At 40.0% G+C, this 20059-nt stretch overlaps 1 protein-coding gene across 1 annotated transcript in view; it reads right to left on the bottom strand.

Moving 5' to 3' along the window:
- Positions 1–20059, bottom strand: part of lrrk2 (leucine-rich repeat kinase 2) — a 44848-nt gene that overhangs the window by 13475 nt on the left and 11314 nt on the right. The window contains 22 exon segments of the mRNA XM_051951440.1: positions 313–459; positions 559–713; positions 828–1015; positions 1192–1280; positions 2053–2254; positions 2332–2550; positions 2786–2913; positions 3768–3991; positions 4180–4361; positions 4447–4633; positions 4734–4827; positions 5569–5717; positions 6356–6606; positions 6690–6886; positions 7431–7503; positions 7759–7874; positions 10077–10265; positions 10486–10747; positions 12297–12467; positions 13009–13134; positions 16887–17026; positions 17445–17589. Of these exon segments, the coding sequence (XP_051807400.1) occupies positions 313–459; positions 559–713; positions 828–1015; positions 1192–1280; positions 2053–2254; positions 2332–2550; positions 2786–2913; positions 3768–3991; positions 4180–4361; positions 4447–4633; positions 4734–4827; positions 5569–5717; positions 6356–6606; positions 6690–6886; positions 7431–7503; positions 7759–7874; positions 10077–10265; positions 10486–10747; positions 12297–12467; positions 13009–13134; positions 16887–17026; positions 17445–17589 (3634 nt within the window).

The raw sequence follows: 20059 nt of genomic DNA, 5'->3' as shown, positions 1-20059 counted from the left end.
AGGACAGATCACAATCACAGATGTTACCATCACTGAAAATTATTTTGACGATCATATCTGTCAGGGCATTGATGCCTGCAGAAATTTGTTCTCTTGCAAAAGTGCCAAAACATTTTCTTGACCTGATGATACCGATAAAAAGCTAATATTTGGTGTGAATATACTTTGTTACACTTATCATTGCTATACTTCAGTGGGGGAACACTGCAATTTCTGGCATCCACTTTTGTCAGTTTATGGGTGTCTTTTTACACAATGTAAATGCAGGATCATTTATAAATATCTGCTTCAGATTTTGAAAAACTACGGCACCTTTGCGTGAAGAAGGCACAGTTATTCTGACAAAGCTGGAGGGACTTTCCTCCACTGAGGCAGCCTCTACCAGACAGTACGCTTCAGGGGACCAGTTCAGGTAAATGCCTCTCCTCCAGTAGATCCGGTTGGGTCGAAGCACTTTTTCTGGAATATAGATATATTTTTATTAATCACTGGCTCCTTTGTTTAAACCTTTAGCTGCTGTATATTATCAAAGAAGCCGTGAATGGATGTTCAGTTCACCTCTTCCACAAAGCAAATAGGAAGAGAACTCCAGTAGGCGACTGATCTGCCGTGACCAGTAATCCATGGGGAAGTACGGCATCTCATACAGACGCACAATCACCTCTGAGTTCTCACAGTGAGGCAGCTCTATGACTGGTCTGTGTTTGGACAAACTGTGGATGGTGGGATGAATGGTTAGTGTGTGTGAAACCCTTATTTGATGACATTGTTTTTATTCTTGGCACCTCTACAAAGCTACAATCTTCAATCTGTACATCTAAACATACCTGCTGGGTATCAGCAGCTGGTCCTCGCCGAACGGAAGTGCAATCTGGAACTTCTCCAACAGTTTGAAGAACTGTGTCCGGTGGCTCTTTGGGAAACATTTGGTCTCAAACAGGAACCTTTCCACAACTGAGCGCTGAACAAGCCCTTTCGGATGCTCCGAAAATCCACTGCTCCTTAATGTCAGTCTCTATACAGTGAATAGACAGCACATGCATCAGCTACTGGCCATCGTGCAAAAGAAGGTTAATATAGCTCTGATTTTAGGTTTTAGATGTTGAGGTAGGATGTAAACTTGTACATAACATCTTATCAGCCAGATTTATGGAGAAAAGTCTTTTATGGGTCTGTCTATAAAAGGGGTACCTGTGAGAGGATGTTGCACAGCCACTGTGGGTCGATAAAATAGAGCTCTTGAAGCTGAAGTGCAGGATCATCAAAGTGCAACAGAACCCCTACAGTGACAAAAATACAACAAAGCTTCATCAGATGTGATTCTGTTACAAAGGCACAATATCCAGATCAAACCATCAAACTATTAATATTGTCGGTTATTTTTCTTCCAACCACTATCTTAAAAATATCCGTCGCTTTGTTTGACATGAGGTTGTATTAGGTGCTTCTCTATAACCAGTGTAATACCTAAAATGTATCACAGTCAGCATGCTGCAGTTTGGAGAGGCAGACAATTGGATCAGCATAGAAGCTGTGCAGTGTTTTGCTGACTCTGTCCACAGCAGTTTATTGCTTAGATTACTCCTGTCTGCTTCTCTAAATGTGCTCACTGACATCTATCTGTAATACAATGAATATTACCTCATACAACCCTCCCTGAAAGAAATCAGCTTTCCCTGTAACAATCAGAAACAGAAGATCCAGTTCTCTGTCTTGAACATGTACCACTGTTTAACTGGATTAAATGCTTGATATTCAAAATGGTACCATGACTGCACTGCTGGATATTGTTAGGTGGATCTTATATAAGTGTTGATACTATAATGGCAGAAGGCTTAGGTTGAGAATAATGAATTAGGATATTACTGTATATGTATTTGGAACTACATCAATCCTTTTCAAAGTCTAACGTTAATAAAAAAAGGGTCTGTATATTATGCACTAAAGGACATTTTAGCTTAAGAACATAACAGCATTTCAGCATGGGTCTAAAATTTTCATGTATCAGTAACTAACACCAGCATCTTTAAAAATGCCCTAAACTCCACTGACCGACTTCACTGAGGAAGTGGATGGCATGGGGCAGCTCTGCTTCCTCCAGCTGCAGCTGACTCTCCTGAATGAGCTGCAGCAGCTCTCGGTGCCTGAGGACGGGGAACTCAGAGGAAACCCTCTTTCTCTCCTGGAGAACCCGGCGCTCCAGCTCTACGTAGCTGTCTGGCACCAGCTGGCCCATCACAGGCTGACCCTGGATCTGTCCGAGGAAGAGGAGGTGAGCTAAGAAGAAAAGTATGGAAAGGCAATGAAAATCGCCAGTGTGTTTCCTTTTACCTTGAAGTTGGTAACCTCCCTTTCGATGGTCTTGCGGAGTTTGGCCATGGTGTCCGAGTCCTCGCAGACAGAGACCATGTGACAATCCATGACAGTAGGAAAGCCCTGATGGTGCAGCAGCTCCTCTCTGATTTTGTGTAGGCAGGCCTGCAGCTGCAACTCATCGCTCACATCTGTGTGGGTTCCTACCAGAATGACTGGAGACAATGGAGCTACTGCCTGAAGTAAAAAAAGCAGTGATTTTTCAAAAGATGTAAAAAATGAAAAAATAATGAAATAATCAAAAAAAAAATGCTGGATTTCACTTTCAACTACTTATTTCATTAGGTGAATCACAAACTACATTCTTAGCTCAAGTCACACTTTAACAACAAAAACTGTACACACGTGTTTTAGCATATAACTTCAAATACATATTTATCATAACTTGACTGCTATTTTGTTTATGACTCACTTTGATGTTGAAGAGCCATGGCTTGAGAGCATCCACCTGACTGGCTCCTTTGCTGAGGTTGTACACTACCAGGTACAGAGCTCTGGGTGTTAGGAAGTGAGGGTGAGAACCACTGAACTCTTCTCCACCTGTCACATAAAGGGGCAGGAAGAGGCATTAAATCACATCAGGTGCAGCAAATATCCAAACATTTCTCACAAACTTGACATACTAATAACAAAATAACTCATCTTGAAAAAAAAAAGTGTAGTGATGTGATGTACTTAATTCAGTGTCCTACATAACGGATGATTTCAAGCTGACTTTTACTCGTGAACGGTGACAGCTTGGTCTTGGTTATATAACAACAGTATTAAATCACTTTAGATATGCAAATCACCGTAACATTCAGTGTACTGAAATTCTCCATTATCATCTAAATGTTGAGGGTTGTCATTGTTTTAACCCGTAAAATACATTTCTGTGTATCAACGTTACATATTTAAAAATTGTTTTCCATGAAAAATGTTCCCTTCCTAAATTAAAATGGCTTAGATGTAATTCCAGCCTGTTGCTTTCTCTACAATCAGCAGACCTTTGCAGTCCCTGCTTCTCTTTCCACTCATCCTTTTGCACTGACAACAGTTGAGCATACCTACTCCTGTAGCCTGCCTGTTGGTATCTGCGCCTGGGTTCTACCTCTTCCATTCGTGTCAATACCAGCTCACCTGCAACCGCTCAAACACTTTAAAATTAGTCTGCGCTACGTAATGACTGCTCATTTCATTCATGATGCATCTCCTAGACACCATCTGCACAAGTTTCACCAAAGTGGGTTTCTAGGACTTTAGACTCAATTCTGATTTAATTTTGTATGCTCCTCAACCTGCTGTATGGACTGATTACTGAGATCCTGCTGCCCCAGCACCAAGAATAACTTTGTTTGATCGAGCTATACCGTTGCATGATGATTTCTCATTAACACCATGTCATCAAGGCCAACCTGAAAAGTCCCAGACATTCAGCACCATTTTCTTCTTGTCCCGTTCCCTGATGGTCCAGTCCTGGACATCAATGCCAGCAGCGCCCTGCTTAGAGTTCAACTGGGTGCGCTTCAGCTTCATCAGCTGCTGGATCAGGGTGGTCTTCCCGCTGCCTGCATTCCCCACCACGATGAGCTTCATCCGGTAGTACGGTACTGCCTTCTTCAGCCGCTGCTGCAGGAACCTGGAAGCAGAGGAACAGAACAGACACAGTAGATTTAATTACTAACAAAGTATGAATAAGCAGTTGTGGCATATGTGAAAATTAGAAATATTACAACTTATTAATATATGGCTAATAGCAGGGGATCATTCAAAGAGTATTTACTATTAATTACTCCCAAAAGTGTCTTAGATTGTGACGCCCCTGACCTGACTATGTCTTTGGTCTTGCTGCCGATGAGTTTGAGGTTCAGCTGCAGCTTTAGTCCGTCCAGTGGTAGGTCCCACAGTCTGCCCAGTTTTCCCATCTCATCTGGGAAAGACCGCAGGCCGGTGTTATGACTCACATCCAGGGAGGTGAGGCCTTCCAACAAGCCGATCTGTGGAGGGATCTGGATGCAAAAGACACATCAAAGGTGGTTCTTTGCAATCAACTCTTATTTACACTATTATAAAATGATGTAGGCTGTCCTTTACCTCAGTTAGCTTGTTGTCACTCAGGTGGAGTTTCTCCAGTCTGGTCCATTTGTAGATTGGACCACTCAGATCCAGAGCTTTAATACAGTTTTGACTAAATATCAGCTCTCTGATGTTGCTGGACACCCATCGCCCCGGGCCAGGCAGAACAGCAATATTGTTGGTCCTCATGTCTATTGACCGCAGGCTGGACAAATTGAAATGTGATGTAAGTATTGTGAGGATTATTACCACTCACTTGAGCTGCATGTTAAAAAACAGGAAATGTAGCTGAGAGTTCGACTTACTTTGTGACATCAAGTATAGCCTCAGAAATGTAAGTGAAGCTGTTGTTTGCTAGTTTCAGCGTTGTGATCTTGGATGGCAGATGTGATAGGGAACCTGGAGAAAACAGTGATAATGTGCTATTGTTGTTTGTGAAGCACTTGGTAACATTGTTAAAAAGTTCTATATCAATAAAGCTTATTATCATTATTACTCTGCCAAGGAACGCGGCGGAGTTATGTGACCATCAGCTTACGTTTGTATGTGGCAACACTACTCAAAAACAGACCGAAGGATTTGGATTAAATTTTGAGGAAAGGTCAGAAATGACACAACGACCACCTGATTTGACTTTGGCAGTAAGGCAGCTTATAGTCCAGGTGCACGGATTTGTTATAGATTTGTGCATCATTGCACTGTAACCATGACTACAAGACGCTACGTCAGCTGCCTGCTGACGATTACAAGATTGCGATCCTACTACAGATCGACCACTGTGGACTTATCAGGATTTATCCGTCAGAAATCATATGACTAAGCAACCTTGGTGGAGTACTGTGCTCTCTGAGTTGTTATGAACGCAGAACATGTGTTCATAAAAAGAAGGATTAGATGGATCCCCTCTAACCTATGAAGCCAGTCCCATACACAGTATTCCCATCTGACAGTACTGAAAAAGCACTTCAATTTCTTTGACAACAGTCACTTTCTAATGTCTTTGGAAGGATTTTTGTCTTTGAGTGCATATTTCCTTTGTCTGTCTACATCTTTCGGTCAGGGGTCAGACTGTGTTTGACTGTATTCCCCATGAAAAAAAGCTAAATGTTTTGAAACTAACAATCATTCAATAGTACTCACAGATTTTGTTCATGGAAGCATTAAATGTTTCAAGTTTGGGGCAGCTGCTCAGGAAGTCTGCAGAAATATTCTCCACGCTGTTCTTGCTCACATCGAGAAGCTTGATCTCCGGCAGACACAGAGCCATGCACAGCTCAGTTATACTGTTACTGAAAAGACAAAGAATAAAAAGAACAGTTTTATTCACCATTCTGCAATTCAACATACAGATGTACCGTACTAACATAAAATACAATGGTTATGTTTCTGCAGAAGAACCTGATTTAACAGCAAGAATACAAAAGGTCAACTTTGCTTTGATTTATTAAAATGCATATGAATTTATGGAATTGCCTGAAAATTAAAGGAACCAAATTTTCCAATATGCTTTCTACTATTAAAATATAGAGAAATGTGAAGCCATAGCAAAGGTAGGATTCACTCTTAAAGGATTTCTAGTAATTGTTCCTTTCCTACAGCACAGCAGCAATTGTTTTTAGCAAAGTATTTAAGAAAGGATAAAAAAATATCACTGCAAATTTGTACTAGTATTGTAATTTAGGTCAAGAGCCACAGTTACACAAAGTAAAAGTCATTATACAACGCATTGATGCATTGTATAATGTCATGAAATTCCGTTTAATCACTGGTGACCTGCTTTCTCTTACATAGGCAGTTGGTAAAATGGAGTCTGCATAATTTTCTTTTCTGTAGAAAATAAATTGCCAGAGAATCTTGCTAAGCGTACTATGAAACAAACAGAATCTTTTCCACTGGTGTGAAACGCCCCCATCTCCTAGCGGCCTACCCTTCCATGAACAGCTCCTCCAGCTGTCTCATAGTGCTGCCCAGCTCATGAGGGAATGTGGTGATTTTGTTGCAAGAAAGGTTGAGCTGTTTCAGTGATGGGCAGGTGACAGCAGGGTCAAAGGTGAGCAGTGGGCCCACACAGTTACGGGAGACGTTCAACATGCTCAGTGAGGGCAGAGACAGCAGCTCTTCAGGCAGCGACTGAAGCTGGTTCCCCTGCAGGTCCAGTCGAGTCAGACTCTTCAAACTCTGTCACATCAAAAAATAAATTCTTCAGCGTACATTCCCTTTTATCATTTAATCTCTTGGTGATTACAGATCAGATGCATTACCTGGCACAGTGCAGAGGGAAACTCTGGGAGACTGTTGTGGCTCAGGTCCAGGCGGAGAAGATGCCACAGCTGCTGCTGGACGAAACCATCGTCCATTAGACAAGACAGAGAGTCCAACTCATTCCCTGACAAATCCAGCAGGCGGATCCTCTCCCTCTCTTTGGGCAGAGCAGCAGAGTTCTCACCAGAGCCAAGTACTGCCGAGGGTAAACCAGAGCACAATCATTACCTATTCCTTTAAAACACTCTGTTGTGAGACACCTGCCATCCTGAATTCAGCCATATATTTAACTAAAGCTAGTGTTGATATATCAGTGGCATTAAAGACATTATTTTGAGAACAAATTCCTATGTTCCTAGCCTAGCCATGCTATACCCATGTTTCTGACGGCACAAGGGTCTAGGGAAGCTCAACAGAGAGGGAGGCGGGCTAAAAGGTTGTCTATCAAATCCCTCTGCAGCAATTGGGTAGGTATACAACCAATCAACGCAACGAATAGGCTGACGTAGTTCCCAGAGCACCGGCGGATTGTGGCTAAGTCCCATTACTGAACTGAGAAATATATAGATTTTGTTTTCATTATACTTCATTATATTATTCACTCATTCATTCATTATCACTTCAGATACCATCAAAAGCATGACTTTGTGAAACAATAGTTTAAGGTCATCATGGCACGGAGGCTTAAAAAAGGACAGACTGAGAATAAACTTGAGCTAACCTGAGTCTGATGCCGTTACCTTTTTGGCTTGATCCAGTCCTTCCATATCTTCTATGTATAGACTCACTGTTTTCATTCTCAGTTTGACCACTCTGGAGATGGAAGAAGCAAGACAAAAGAGAGAAGGAGCAAACAATGAGGGATTTACAGTTCTGGTCGTAATCAAATGAGAAAGTACGCAGGAAGGTAAATCTTTGACTTAACTGTCATTTGTACAACACTTTAAACACAGCCCAAAGTAAACAATACTCAGACCACTGTACTAAAGGTGAGATAATAGTCCAAACATAAACATAAAATCCTACCACTGAAGCCTGAAATACTAAATATTGATTAAGATCTTTAACCTCTGCGCTGGCATGTCTGCGACGTCCCTGCTTCCTTTTGACAGATTCTCCCCTCAGCTCCTCTGCTGAGTTGTTATGTGACTTTGGAGACAGAGCACCGAATAGTGAATCACTTCCTATCAATGGAAAAGCACACAATGAAAGGCAAACATTTTTATCAGAGAACAATTCATATGTTCTTTGTATCCTAAATACATAACACTGTTCCATCTGTTAACTGCAATCTGCTAAAGTTACAGAAAATAGGAAAGTAAAAGTACTGATCCACTTAGTAAAGATTGGGATCATTCATGGGTTTACAATCAAAATCAATTTTGAAATAGGCTTAAAGAACTATATATAAATATATTATATGCCAGCTCTCACACTTATGACACACTTTTCAGTCTCTGAAGTCAATACAATTTTTCTCTCAAGTCAAGTGTTTTATTGCACAGATGTTTTGAAATAACAGTCACACAGCAGGATATTTACAGCAGTGACATTACCACCAGTCCATATAAATGTTTCCCAAAACTAATTATACAGCGTGATTTCTCTAATCATTAAAGCGACTAGCAAAATAGCAACAGGTACAGGCCTAACAATGACTGCAGCAGTGAGATAAATTATGAGAACATATGATTTTTTTTACCGTTCAGAAAATAAAAACTAACCTAAAAATATATACTGTCAGCTAGACGGTCACCAGATCTGGGCTGATTGTTAATGATTTATTATGGGTATTATTGTATCATGGGATTTCATGGGTCAACTTCATCTCCACAAATATGCTGCAGCATCTCTTTTGTTGACCTATTAAAATGGTGAGTTGATCATCAATTAAATTAAATTACTATTAGAATTTTGATACACCAATCAGCCACAACATTATGACCACTGACGGGTGAAGTGAATAACATCGATCATCTTGTTATAATACAATGTTCTGCTGGGAAACCTTGAGTCCTTACATTCATGTGGATGTGTGACATGTACCACCCACCTAAACACTGCATGTCAAGCAACCCCCCAACCCCGATGGCAACAGCAGTCCCTGATGCCAGTTGCCACCCTCAGCAGGACAATGCACCTCGACACACTGCAAAAACTGCTCAGGAGTGGTCCAGGGAACACAACAGAGGTAAGGTGTTCACCCGAGTTCCACACTTCCCAGATCCAAATCATACTGAGCATCTGTTGGATGTGCCAGGATAAGCCTGATCTAGGTAGATCCCACCCTGCAACACACCTCACCCACAGAATTCACTGCAACCATCCCGGTGCCACAGCACATCCCCAGAGGACCTGTGTCCATGCCCCACCAGGTCAGAGGAGTTTTAGCAGCATAAAGGGGACCAACATAGTATTTGGTGTATATTACAGAATATAATCTGAGTAATCCACCCCCTCCATCTCATTTTTTTGCAAACAGTTATTTATTGCTCTGTTGCCAACCAGATACATTTTTTTCATCGTGTTTTATACTCAGCCCCAGTGTTGGTCTGTTACACCATGCAGACAGACACGTGCTACCTCTTGAACACATGAGCATTTTTAAATTGAATTTTTTGATTAAGCCATTGGCATAAAAATATTTTTCTGAGAATGCTGAGCTAAAAAACAAAATGATTCCTACAAGGACATATTTATTTACCAGTGATGAAAACATCCCACTGAACACACTGTCGAGATGGACATGACTTGCATTATGTGAGAGACCAGGCAGGCAATTGTATTTCATGGCCAACTTTTTTTGATACTGATAACGAATAAATGTGCTGTAAATCTCAGAGTCACAGCAGGGTGATGAAACTTTAACTTGTTTTTGAAGTTAGAGGTCACATGCTAATTGAACAAACATGTTACTAATAAAACATAAGTGTACAAAGTAAGAATAGACTGAAGCTAATCACAAGGCGAAAACATCTTTAACTAATCAGCGTGACTTCTTTGATGGGACTGTGTAAAGACTTAAGATGGACAACATAATGTTAATCTTGGAAGCGGAAAAATAGATGATGTAAATGTAGAGGAGGTTCAACTATATTTCTGCAAAGAGAACTCAACAGCAAAGAAAGCCAATGTGACGGAGACAAACAGACTAGTTCTCCTCAGTGCAGTCTGTCGTAGAATTACATTGTTTGTCTGAACAACACTGCTGTGATTCAGGCTCATAAATCTAATTAAGTGTCAATTGCACTTCAAGGCTGAAGACATCTGGTCCCGGTTACCTTTTTAACCCAGCCTAACCCCAGCTGTCCTATAGAGAACATACTGTAGCTAGCAAACATTTATGGATGCAGGATTGTTTAGAGCCAGCATCTTTCAGGAATTACCGTCACTCTCCATGTCGTCGTTGGGAAACAGGCCGTCTTCCCCGGAGAAAATGCTGAAGCTGGAGTCGTCACTCTCGTCAGAAATGTAGCCTGAGGTCAGACAAGGGTCAGGTATCGACCTGAGAGGACCACTGCCGTTCTTGGGCCTGTGAAAAGACTGGATGTACCGTGCCAAACTCACACCTTTACCTTCAAGACAGAGAACAGATAGGTTCAATTTAGTGGTGCAACTACATTTCATTACCAAATAACAGTTTTCAACTCATAAAGTTGCCAGAAAATATGAAAAAAATCATCAGTATTTCCCACAGCTAATGGAGGCATCTTCAAATAGCTTGTTTAGTCAATAACCAGATGATTATCACTTTACCGCAATATAAAGATAAGAAATGAAGAATCTTTTCCTCACTGTTGTAACGTAGACTGTGAGTTCTGCCTCTTTCGGCCATCAGGGGGCTCAGCCAAGCAGCATCCAGGTGGCCCAGCCTGAAGCCACCCAGGCACAGAGCACTATTGTTGAGGTCCAGACCGAGCCGGCCCAGCAGCTGGATCACTGTGGGCCCGTCACCCCTCTTCACACTCACAGCCAGAGCCCTGCGGAGGTGCTGCTCGTGGGTGCCTCGGCTGAGCAGGAGCTCCACCAGTTCCAGAGGTCCGCCTCTCTCACACACCTAAAGAGGACAGCACGGAGACCATGACAGAGACGGAACTAACTACTATTATTATAATGATTGATTGATTAATCTACTACACTTTAGGACTGAGAACTAAATTTAGCTCATCAAGAGTATCATTTTTACTGAAGCTTAAGTTTCATATTAGCACAGCAACTCCCAGTCTTCTCTATCAGATTATAAAATATCCTTAAATATTACCAAATGCCAATTAAAGCTATCAGTACTTAAAATAATGTTTTAAAACTTAAAGATGCTTTTTTGTTTCACCTACAGACAATTTCAAGTCCAATTTACAATCTATTAAAATTGAAAGTAAATCTTTATGTTGGAGAAGGAGAAATTAAGATATATTTAGTTTTTCTATTTAATAAATGACAACCTAATTTTTCTGATTGACCCAAGAAACAATCTTTCAATAATCCTCAAATATGAGTTTTTAAGTGTGTTGTTCAATACAAAATAAAACTTTTTTCCAGGTATGTAGTTCCAAACAAGGAGTGTCTATAACAATGCAAGGTGAGGCACAGGGGCAGTTTGAGTCAAATGCAAATGTTGGCATGATAAAATGCTCCTATTTCAAGAACATGCTGATATTTAGCAGCGTATTTACCATCTTTGTTTAGCTGTGGTCAGCAATGTGAAGCAAGTTCAACAGACCAAATGTATGTTTTCGTTATCTGGCTTTACTAAACCTTGCTAAGAGGTCATGTGAAGCTGGTTATCAGCTCTTGAAGTCAGTCTATGACTGTGTTCACATAAAGGGCCGGTGTTGGCACCAGATGACCAATTACAAACATGAACAGATACAGAGCCCGTTATTCCTCACAAGAAAATCAGTATCAGGAATTTAAAACTACAATTAAGGCTAAAAACAACAGAGCTTCTACAGCTAAAAGAGAAAAGAAAAGTGGCAAAAAAAATGTTGACTGTGTGAATGTGAACAAAAGTCAGACTCCTGAAAACTCAAGAGTTTAACCTGAATTTAAGTGGCTAACCCCAAATCCTGCCCTCTACTACATGCCTATGGTTAGCATGCTAACATTTTTTATGTGGCACTAACCACTAAAAGTACAGCTGAGGCTGACGGGAATAAGTTTAGTAGATATTCGGTAACTAACCAAAGTAAAGAACCAACCAGCAAATTCAGTTTCATGGAGCTGGTGAAGCTGCACGAAAAGTCAGGGGACTCCTCAAGTTAATACAAGTCGGCCTGAAGGTGATATTTTTATGTAAATGACTTGCAATGTTCATCCTCTGAAGAACATGAATGCCTGTTCCAAATTTTATGGTACCACCACAAACCAAAGTTGATGGACCAACTAACACTCCCATTTTAAAGAACCATGCAGTTTGTGTGGCTAAAATGGTCCCAATGTAATATAATGTTTCTAACATATAATATAAACTGGCACTGCTCTGGATTTTGAGATGATATGTTGAAAGTACACAAACTGATTGGAGTGAAAACATATCATGACATAAATACATAAATTATTTTTTTTTTACTGTAAGTTGAAACCAAAATGATTTAGTGACCTCTGACCTGGTAAATGAGAGAGTCTGTTTTTGTCTTCCTGTTGATGTCAGCGCCCAGCTCGATGAGACACTCGGCCATCATCGTATTTCCGTCCTTGCAGGCCTTTTCCAGCATGCTGTAGTGTAGCTCAGAGTCACACCACATTTTGGCCAGAGCCAGGCACATCGACTTCCGGAGCTGAAAACAGAGAGGGAGAAGAGGAGGCTAGTGAGTGCATTAAGTACTCTGTGTAGAAATACAATTTCCAAGAATTTTGCAAGTGGCAGATTAGCGGTTTTGTTCGATTAATCTAAACAATCTTCAGGTATGTCTTGCATAGTCCTTTTGCACTGTATGTTCTTGTGTGGTTACAGTGTAGCATGTGTTACAACATGACTGCCTGTGAACTTAGTGTACATCCATACTAAAAACATTGCTGTATGTTTTCTATGTTCAGCATGGAAATTTGCAAATTAGGACTAGATACAAACAGCTGACGGCAACAAAAACTTTTTCTAATAATGAGAATGTCACTAGCTTTGCAGATATCTGATCACAAAGGAAAGCATTGTGCAAACTGAAAAAACAGCACTATTCTAGCACTATTTTAGCAAATTATTCTTGGAATCAAAGTGACCGTAATTGCACATGCCAAACTTCATAGAACTCAATCCAGTTGTTGTCAAGACACTTCACTCAAAACAACTAATGTCAGACTGATGATGGCAGTTTAACTTACAGGGTTGATGCTCTGGTCACTCTCCTCTCTGAGGTGTTGGAAGATCTGCCTGTCAAAGTCTTCTCTCTGCAGTTGAGCAGCTGCTCCTGAACAGGCATCCAGCATCCTCAAGGCCACCTGAAAACACTGGGGGACAAGCAGGCAGATAGGTCGCGAGTTTACAAACACAAAAGTGCTGTCAGGATGCCGTCCCGGCTCCTGGCTGGTTTTGTTTTTGCTACTGTCAGGATGCCGTTCTGGCTTCTGCCCGGGTTTTTTGTCATAGACTGTATATATAGTGGACGTAGCATCTGGCTCCAGAATTGAAGCCAACCCGGAAGTGTCAAAAACTTGCAATATCACGCCGTCCGCTAGGGTTGGCTCCAAAAAGCTTTTTCTCCATAGACCCCAATTCATTTTTGGAAAAAATAAAATTTGATAGACTGATTTTCTACAGCTCAGGATTTTTTCCCCGTTAGTTTTCATGGTCAAAATGAGATATCAGGTGGCCGATCTCAAAATAAATCAATACTGAATTTTAAATAAATCGTTAAAGTTGGCGGAGCCAGGGGGCATGGCTATACTTGATAGACAGCAACAGAAGCCTCTGCGGTAAAATGTGGGTGGGATAAGAGAGTCCTCAGCCAATCCTGCCCCCAGTTTCTCTCCGGTCCAGCCTGTTTGATGACGCTTTTTACGTCACTGGCTCCAAAAAATCCAAAACGGCGACCAGGAAGTAGCAAAATCCGGGCTTCATTTTTCGGCGTTGAAACCAACGGGTGATATCATGGTTAGTTTACGCCTGGTTTTTTGTCCCTGTTTCCCTCTCTCTCTCCCAGCTGATCGCCCGCTGGAGGACAGCTAATTGCGGCATGAGACTCAGCTGAGGTGTAATCAGCCAACGCCATTCACCTGCCTTTCCCCTTCTGTTTAAAAACCCTCTGCTCCCCTCATTGTGTGTGGGAGCATCACAGCTTAGACCGACCCATATGCGGTTTGCCCTCATTCCCATCAACTCTGGACTTTTGAATATTTCTCTCTCCTGGACTACATTGTGTTCTTGTTAATTTTTTATGGACTTGTCTCAGTTACCTGCACTCACAGGAGACAGCTACCCCGTGTGTGAGTAACTTTTAGTTCTGCAGAGGTTTTAAGTAGCATGGTTTGAGAGGTCTAGCTTTTGTTTCAGCTCGCTTGTTATCTGGGCGGATGTGATTCAGTTTTTTTGGCACAATAAACCCCTTTTTGTCTCTTAAACCTGCTGTCTGTCTGTTGGTGACTGCTCCTGGGTTCTAGCAACCACCGCCCATTCGTGACAAGTGCAATCCTAACATTCTGAGAAAATACTGTACTTTATACTCCACCACAACAGCTTTAGTTGTTACTTTCAAGACAAAGACTTTACATAATGGCTATGTATAACAAGCTTTCAAAATACAGTACAATGTTGAATATTAAAACAAGGATTCCCAAAATGTTTGGATTCTTTCAGATGTGTATGAGTTACTAAAACCTCCAAGAATACAGATTTTTGCCCTCTAAGCTTCTCGTATGTTTTCACATGAAGGATCTGAAAACGTCTTCCATCATAACTTACACTGTGACTGTTACTGACTGGAATTACACACGTGGACAAAATTGTTGGTACCCCTCAGTTAAAGAAGGAAAAACCCACAATTCTCACTGAAATCACTTGAAACTCACAAAGTAACAATAAATAAAAATTTATTGAAAATTAAATAATCAAAAACAGCATTACTTTTGAATGTTGATTAACATATTATTTAAAAAAACAAACTAATGAAACAGGCCTGGACAAAATGATGGTACCTCTATAAAAGATTGAAAACTATTTGACCAGAGTGACATGATTAACTCAGGTGTGTCATTTAATTGACCTCACAGGTGTTTCCAAACTCATAATCAGTCAGTCTGCCTATTTAAAGGCAGCCTGCTGTTTGGTGAAAAGGTGTGTACCACACTGAACATGGACACAGAAAGCGAAGGAGAGAATTGTCCCAGGACATCCGAAAAAAAATTATAGACAAACATCTTAAAGGTAAAGGCTATAAGACCATCTCTAAACAGCTGAAGTTCCTGTGACAACAGTGGCTCATATTATTCAGAAGTTCAAGACCCACGGGACAGTAGCCACCTCCCTGGACGTGGCCGCAAGAGGAAATTGATGACAAATTGAGAGACGGATCGTTGGAATTGTACTCCAAAGAGCCCAGAGCAACCTCCAAGAAATTAAAGGTTGAACTCAAGGCCAAGGTACATCAGTGTCAGATCGCACCATTCGTCGTTGTTTGAGCCAAAGTGGACTTCATGGGAGACGACCAAGGAGGACACCACTGCTGAAAAAAACTCATAAAAAAGCCAGACTGGAATTTGCAAAAATGCATGTTGACAAGCCACAAAGCTTCTGGGAGAATGTCCTTTGGACAGATGAGACCAAACTGGAGCTTTTTGGTAAGGCACATCAACTCTATGTTCATAGACTCAAAACCAAGCATACGAAGAAAAGAACACTGTCCCTACGGTGAAACATGGAGGAGGCTCAGTAATGTTTTTGGGGCTGCTTTGCTGCATCTGGCACAGGGTGTCTTGAAAGTGTGCAAGGTACGATGAAATCTGAAGACTATCAAGGCATTCTGGAGAGAAATGTGCTGCCTAGTGTCAGAAAGCTTGGTCTCAGTCGCAGGTCATGGGTCTTCCAACAGGACAACGATCCAAAACACACAGCCAAAAACACCCAAGAATGGCTGAGAGAAAGCGTTGGACTATTCTAAAGTGGCCTTCTATGAGCCCAGATCTGAATCCCATTGAACATATGTGGAAGGAGCTGAAACATGCCATTTGGAGAAGACACCCATCAAACCTGAGACAACTGGAGCTGTTTGCTCATGAGGAGTGGGCCAAAATACCTGTTGACAGCTGCAGAACGCTCATTGACAAATACAGAAATCGTTTAATTGCAGTGATTGCCTCAAAAGGTTGTGCAACAAAATATTAAGTTATGGGTACCATCATTTTTGTCCAGCCCTATTTCATTAGTTTGTTTTTTTAAATAATTATGTTAATCAACAATTCAAAAGTGATGGCTGATTTTGATTATTTAATTTTCAATAAATTTTATTTATTGTTACTTTTGTGAGTTTCAAGTGATTTCAGTGAGAATTGTGGGTTTTTCCTTCTTTAACTGAGGGGTACCAACAATTTTGTCCACGTGTGTATGTATGGAGATTACTAGCAATCAATTATATCAAGATTTTACACAAAAAGACGCAAATGCGAAAGGTAAGCATGTAAGAATGTAAAAAGAAGTTATTGGATGGTTTTAATCCTAGAAAAATATGTAACCGATGTGGCAGTGACAATATACATGATAATTTGGCAACATTTGAGTGATTTTTCTCAGCATTTAAATCTAAATCAAAAGTAATCTATATGGGTTTCAGTGGCAAATTGCAACATCCAGTTATTCATCTGCTGATTTTTAATACACTGCTAAGTGTAAGCATCAGATAACAAAATACAGGAAATGCATTAACATACACTACAGTTAAAAGTTTAGACACACCTTCTCATTCAATGCTTTTTATTTATTTGCATTATTTTCTTAATTGTAGACATTAATATAGTTCCACATGTATTATTTTATAGTTTGGATGTCTTCAGCATTAATCTACAAAGTACAAAACAATTAATAAAAACTACTGAATGAGAAGGTGTGCCCAAACTTTTGACTGGTACTATATGTGTTCAAACAGAATACAATGGACACATTAACATGTTTTCTGACAAAAAAGAATGCACTGCAGCATTCAATAATTTGATTTTCAATTAATATGTGGCTAGCTTAATCACGCTACATTAAAACAAAAGACTCATGTCACCTTCAGCAGCATCTCGGAGTCTTCTCTGTACTGAATGAGAGAGGCGACCACAACGGAGGCCAGAACAGGTACGATCATCCTCGACAGCTTCTTCTTGGACACGAGGTAGTTGAGCAGGGTCAGACCCCAGTAGTGTATCTCTAAAGGCAGTAAGTGAAAGCACAGTTAGTATTCAAATGTTTCTAATTCCACAGTCTTACCAAAACACATTCAGATCAGTGCATAGTTTTAGTAAAAAAAAACACCTTTCTTTGTTTTTTCTCTGGCAGTTAAACACATAGGGAACAGATTTAATGAAGAGCCCAAAGATGTTAGTTCAGCATCATCTAATAATCATTCCCAACATTCACCACATTGCTTCCAAATCTACTTTAATGGACTGATATGTATTTATGGTATACATATCAGCCAGACTATCATTGCAGAGGCAAAACTACCCTGCTGGTTGCAAATCAATGTTATGGCAAAGTTTAACAAATGTTTCCTTGGGAATGCAATTATTACAGTGACAGAAACTTAATTTGGGGCTCAATTAGGCTATGAATGACAACTGTGTACCTCGTTCCTGTGGGAACATTTGTAGTGTATGCAGTACTGTGTCTATCGCCCCCTGCTGACACAGAAGGTCCACTGCACCAGAGCAGTCAGCCAGAGAGGACAGCACCTTCAAACCACACTTCTGTATGGTGTAGCAGCTGATGAACTGAAACACAAACAGAACTGAATATCATGCTGGTTGTATTGTACTGCATTAATTAAGAGGTAACTGAAGAAACAGACACTGCTACTTTCAAAAGCACTATATACCTTTACAAACACAACCTGAAATTTAAGATTTTCAAATTAATAGAATGTAATCTGTTAGTGTCCCTTTATCATCAAAGAATATATTGCAAACCACTTCCTATCTAACCAGCAGTTAAGTGGCTTGAACAGTGATGATTTATAGCTAGTAAAATACATAACATGTACATATTTTTCGAGTAATGATTGGCAGTCAGGTTGTCTCTTTCAAATCAATCTTTAAAGCAAATATTGGTTTTTCACATTTTTCCATTCTCATATAACATTGCAAATTAAAATAGGCTACATAGAGACTAGCTGTCCACAATTGACCATGTATGAGTACAGTAGATGCCACAGCGTCTGGCAATAGTGTTGTCATTTTTGATGATGTTTTTGATGTATAGGACATCTGACTGAAGTACACAGACACTACCAGTCAAAAGCTGGACACATATTTTCATTCAATAGTTTCAATTTATTTATTTTATACATTGTAGTTTAATACTAAAGACATCAAAACTATAAAAGAATTCATATGGAATTCTGTAGTATACAAAAAGTGTTAATCTTCAGTATTAATTTACAATGTAGAAAATAATACAAATAAATAAAAAGCATTGAATGAGAAGGTGTGTCCAAACTTTTGACTGGTAGTGTATATTCTGACAAAAGGGTGAGTATGGATATAACCTTTCCAGCTTACATCTCACCAATGAGAATGGAAATACTCAAATAAAGAGAGTTCCGGGTCTTATTAAATGTGGCCTTCCTTCTGTCATGATTAACCCTTAACTAACCATCCCAAAGCCAGAAGAAGACCTCTCTGTTTGACAGTGTGGTAGGATTAACAGCAAGCTGGGACCACTTCATGACCCTGGGGGTTATTTTTGCTGTGGCTCCAAAGAGGAGATGGTGCAAAGAGCCAAACTCTTATTTTCCTGGAAACAAAAGACAAGCATTCTACTCTCTTTCATATCAGAACAAAGGCAACTATTTTTCAAGCCTACTCAACTGCTATAGCTACGGAAGTGAAGTTAGCAAAGTTTTCTGACTTGAAACACAATGAGCAGGCTGTGCAGAGGTCATGCAGCATTCATCATCTATCTGCTTTCATCTAAAGGGCACTTTAATGTCATTCTAGTGTGTGTCCCCTTATTGGAAAGTTAAAGATTCAGAACCAAAAAACTCTGGGTACAAATGGTTGCGATTCAGCTGATAAATGCTCTGTTAAGTACGACACCTCTGCTTTATTAACAGTTGCTGTTGGATATTATGAATAAGTTATTTAAAGACCCGCCAGTGTTTTCACGTCTCCATGACAGTTAAATCATTAGTTCTTGTCACCATCACCGAATTAAGAGTTTCTATGCAGTTATCTGAAGAATCAGAATTTCATCACGCATCTGTTTCACTGACTTCATTATAGATTTATAACTTAACAGCTCACTGATTTCATTTGTAAATTGCCTCATATATTCAGTAGTTTGCACAAATGTAATTAGAAATAAAACGTTATTTATCCTGAAGTTGTGGTTCTGTGTATCCTTTCACGGCAGATGACTGAGGGCAATATGTTGGGAATTTATTCCGTTTTATTATGACACTAGTTAACGTTGATAATCAGACATAGTGTGATTGCGTGCTATTTTCTATTCTTTATTCTTATTGTTTCGGTCTGGAACAGGTGCTCAGTGCATTTCACTGTGCATTATATAATTGAGTTTGTGATGAATAAAGGTCTTGAACCTTGAATCCAGTAAAAAACAACTAATTTACAAGTTTAGTGAGGTGTAAAACAGAAACCAGGGTAGCAACCACAAAAACATGTCAGTGGAAAAGTGTAGCTGTCATGTTGCATTTACATTAAAACATACGAAAGGCAAAATAAAAAAAAGCTAACTTTTAACTTTCAGTCACTATGTAAACACAGATGATGATTTTGGACCAAAGCTCTGCCTATAACAAAAAGGCTCTTCAAAATTGCAGAAATTATGGTCAGTCTTTGAATGTTGGTTTCTTCATTGTCATGTGATGTCTGTTTTTCTGGTTGCTACCCTTTTCAAAGGCTGTTTTGGTCAGTGCCTACTACCCACTCTCAGGCAGAAGGTTGACAACAACTACATCAAGAGAAAAAAAACCTACTAACCACTTGTTCATATAAGTACAACAACATTCTTTCTCCAACTAACTGTCCCATTTCTACAATGAATCAATGAACTGTTGTTTAATTTACGGCATTAATGAAAACTGCAGATACTGGGCTAAGTGTTTGTAAAGTGAGGCTCTTTTCTTAACTGAACAAAAATAAATTTGATGGAGGCATTTCCATGCTAAACCATGATCAAATCTTTTCATTTCTTGAGATATTGTTGTTATATTACCAAATC

The sequence above is a fragment of the Acanthochromis polyacanthus genome, chromosome 8, assembly GCF_021347895.1.
Source record: "Acanthochromis polyacanthus isolate Apoly-LR-REF ecotype Palm Island chromosome 8, KAUST_Apoly_ChrSc, whole genome shotgun sequence".
Classification (NCBI taxonomy): domain Eukaryota; kingdom Metazoa; phylum Chordata; class Actinopteri; family Pomacentridae; genus Acanthochromis; species Acanthochromis polyacanthus.
This window is presented reverse-complemented; position numbering and strand designations above follow the sequence as displayed.